Here is an 896-nt window from a genome sequence, read left to right as displayed (position 1 = left end):
ATATAATAATATAATTAGTATAATTATATAATCATTTTGTTAACGTGTTAGCATATTAATATAATATATACAGGGTGGGTAAAATAGATTAACAATAATAAATAATACAATAATACACAAATAAAACACGAGAATAAACTATGCTTCCCATCCTCACACCTGTAACCCTTTGCCCCCCATAGACAGTGAGCTGCGAACACATTAGCCACCAGAAGGGTTGCTCCCTCTGCAAAGCCCACTCAGCACCCCACACCATCCCCCAGAGGCAGCCAGTGTTTCACAACATGTCTCAGACCCAGAAGGGTGGAAACTCCCCGCAGAGCCCACCTCGCCGCCCGTGTGGCTGCCGAGCCTCACGCTGAGCTCTGAGCAGCTGGCTCCCAAATAGACAGGACAAGACAGAAATTATACCAGGATGCGTCCGGCCTTCCTTCCTGGAAGAGCTGGCGAGAAACAGAGAGAGCCTGGGTGAGACACAGAGAGAGCCTTCCTCGCCGGTCCACCATCCAAGCAGCCCCCCGCCCCTGGCTCCGGGCCCCTGGCTCCGCTGATCCCTCTCCTCCCGGCTGGTCTGCTCTGTAACAGTGGCTGGTTAGCCCTGGTCACAGAGTTCTCCAGGGAAGTGTTTGTAAAACTTAAACAACACGCAGATCCCTTTACAAGAGAAAAATCACGGGCTTCCCATTCGTAGACCAAGATGTTTTGAATGACACGCGTTTTACATGAACAAGAAAGAGAGTAGGAATGCTCTCTCATGCCTGTGACTATCACACAACCGCACATTCGCGTATCCAACAATGAATAAAATACAAACTAAACACTAATAGGTTAACAAGACTCGTTGGATGCACATGTTCTTTGCTAAAATAAACTCCCTATTGTCCTACAGGTTTGGC

The 896-nt window shown here is 47.5% G+C and overlaps 1 protein-coding gene across 1 annotated transcript in view; it reads left to right on the top strand.

Moving 5' to 3' along the window:
• TFPI (tissue factor pathway inhibitor) overlaps positions 1-205 on the top strand; it is a 20,049-nt gene extending 19,844 nt beyond the window's left edge. The window contains exon 5 of the mRNA XM_015566110.1: positions 183-205. Within this exon, the coding sequence (XP_015421596.1) occupies positions 183-205 (23 nt within the window). The remainder of the gene's footprint in view (positions 1-182) is intronic.
• Positions 206-896: the final 691 nt, after the last annotated feature.

This window comes from Myotis davidii, unplaced genomic scaffold (assembly GCF_000327345.1).
Source record: "Myotis davidii unplaced genomic scaffold, ASM32734v1 scaffold221, whole genome shotgun sequence".
Taxonomy (NCBI): domain Eukaryota; kingdom Metazoa; phylum Chordata; class Mammalia; order Chiroptera; family Vespertilionidae; genus Myotis; species Myotis davidii.
This window is presented reverse-complemented; position numbering and strand designations above follow the sequence as displayed.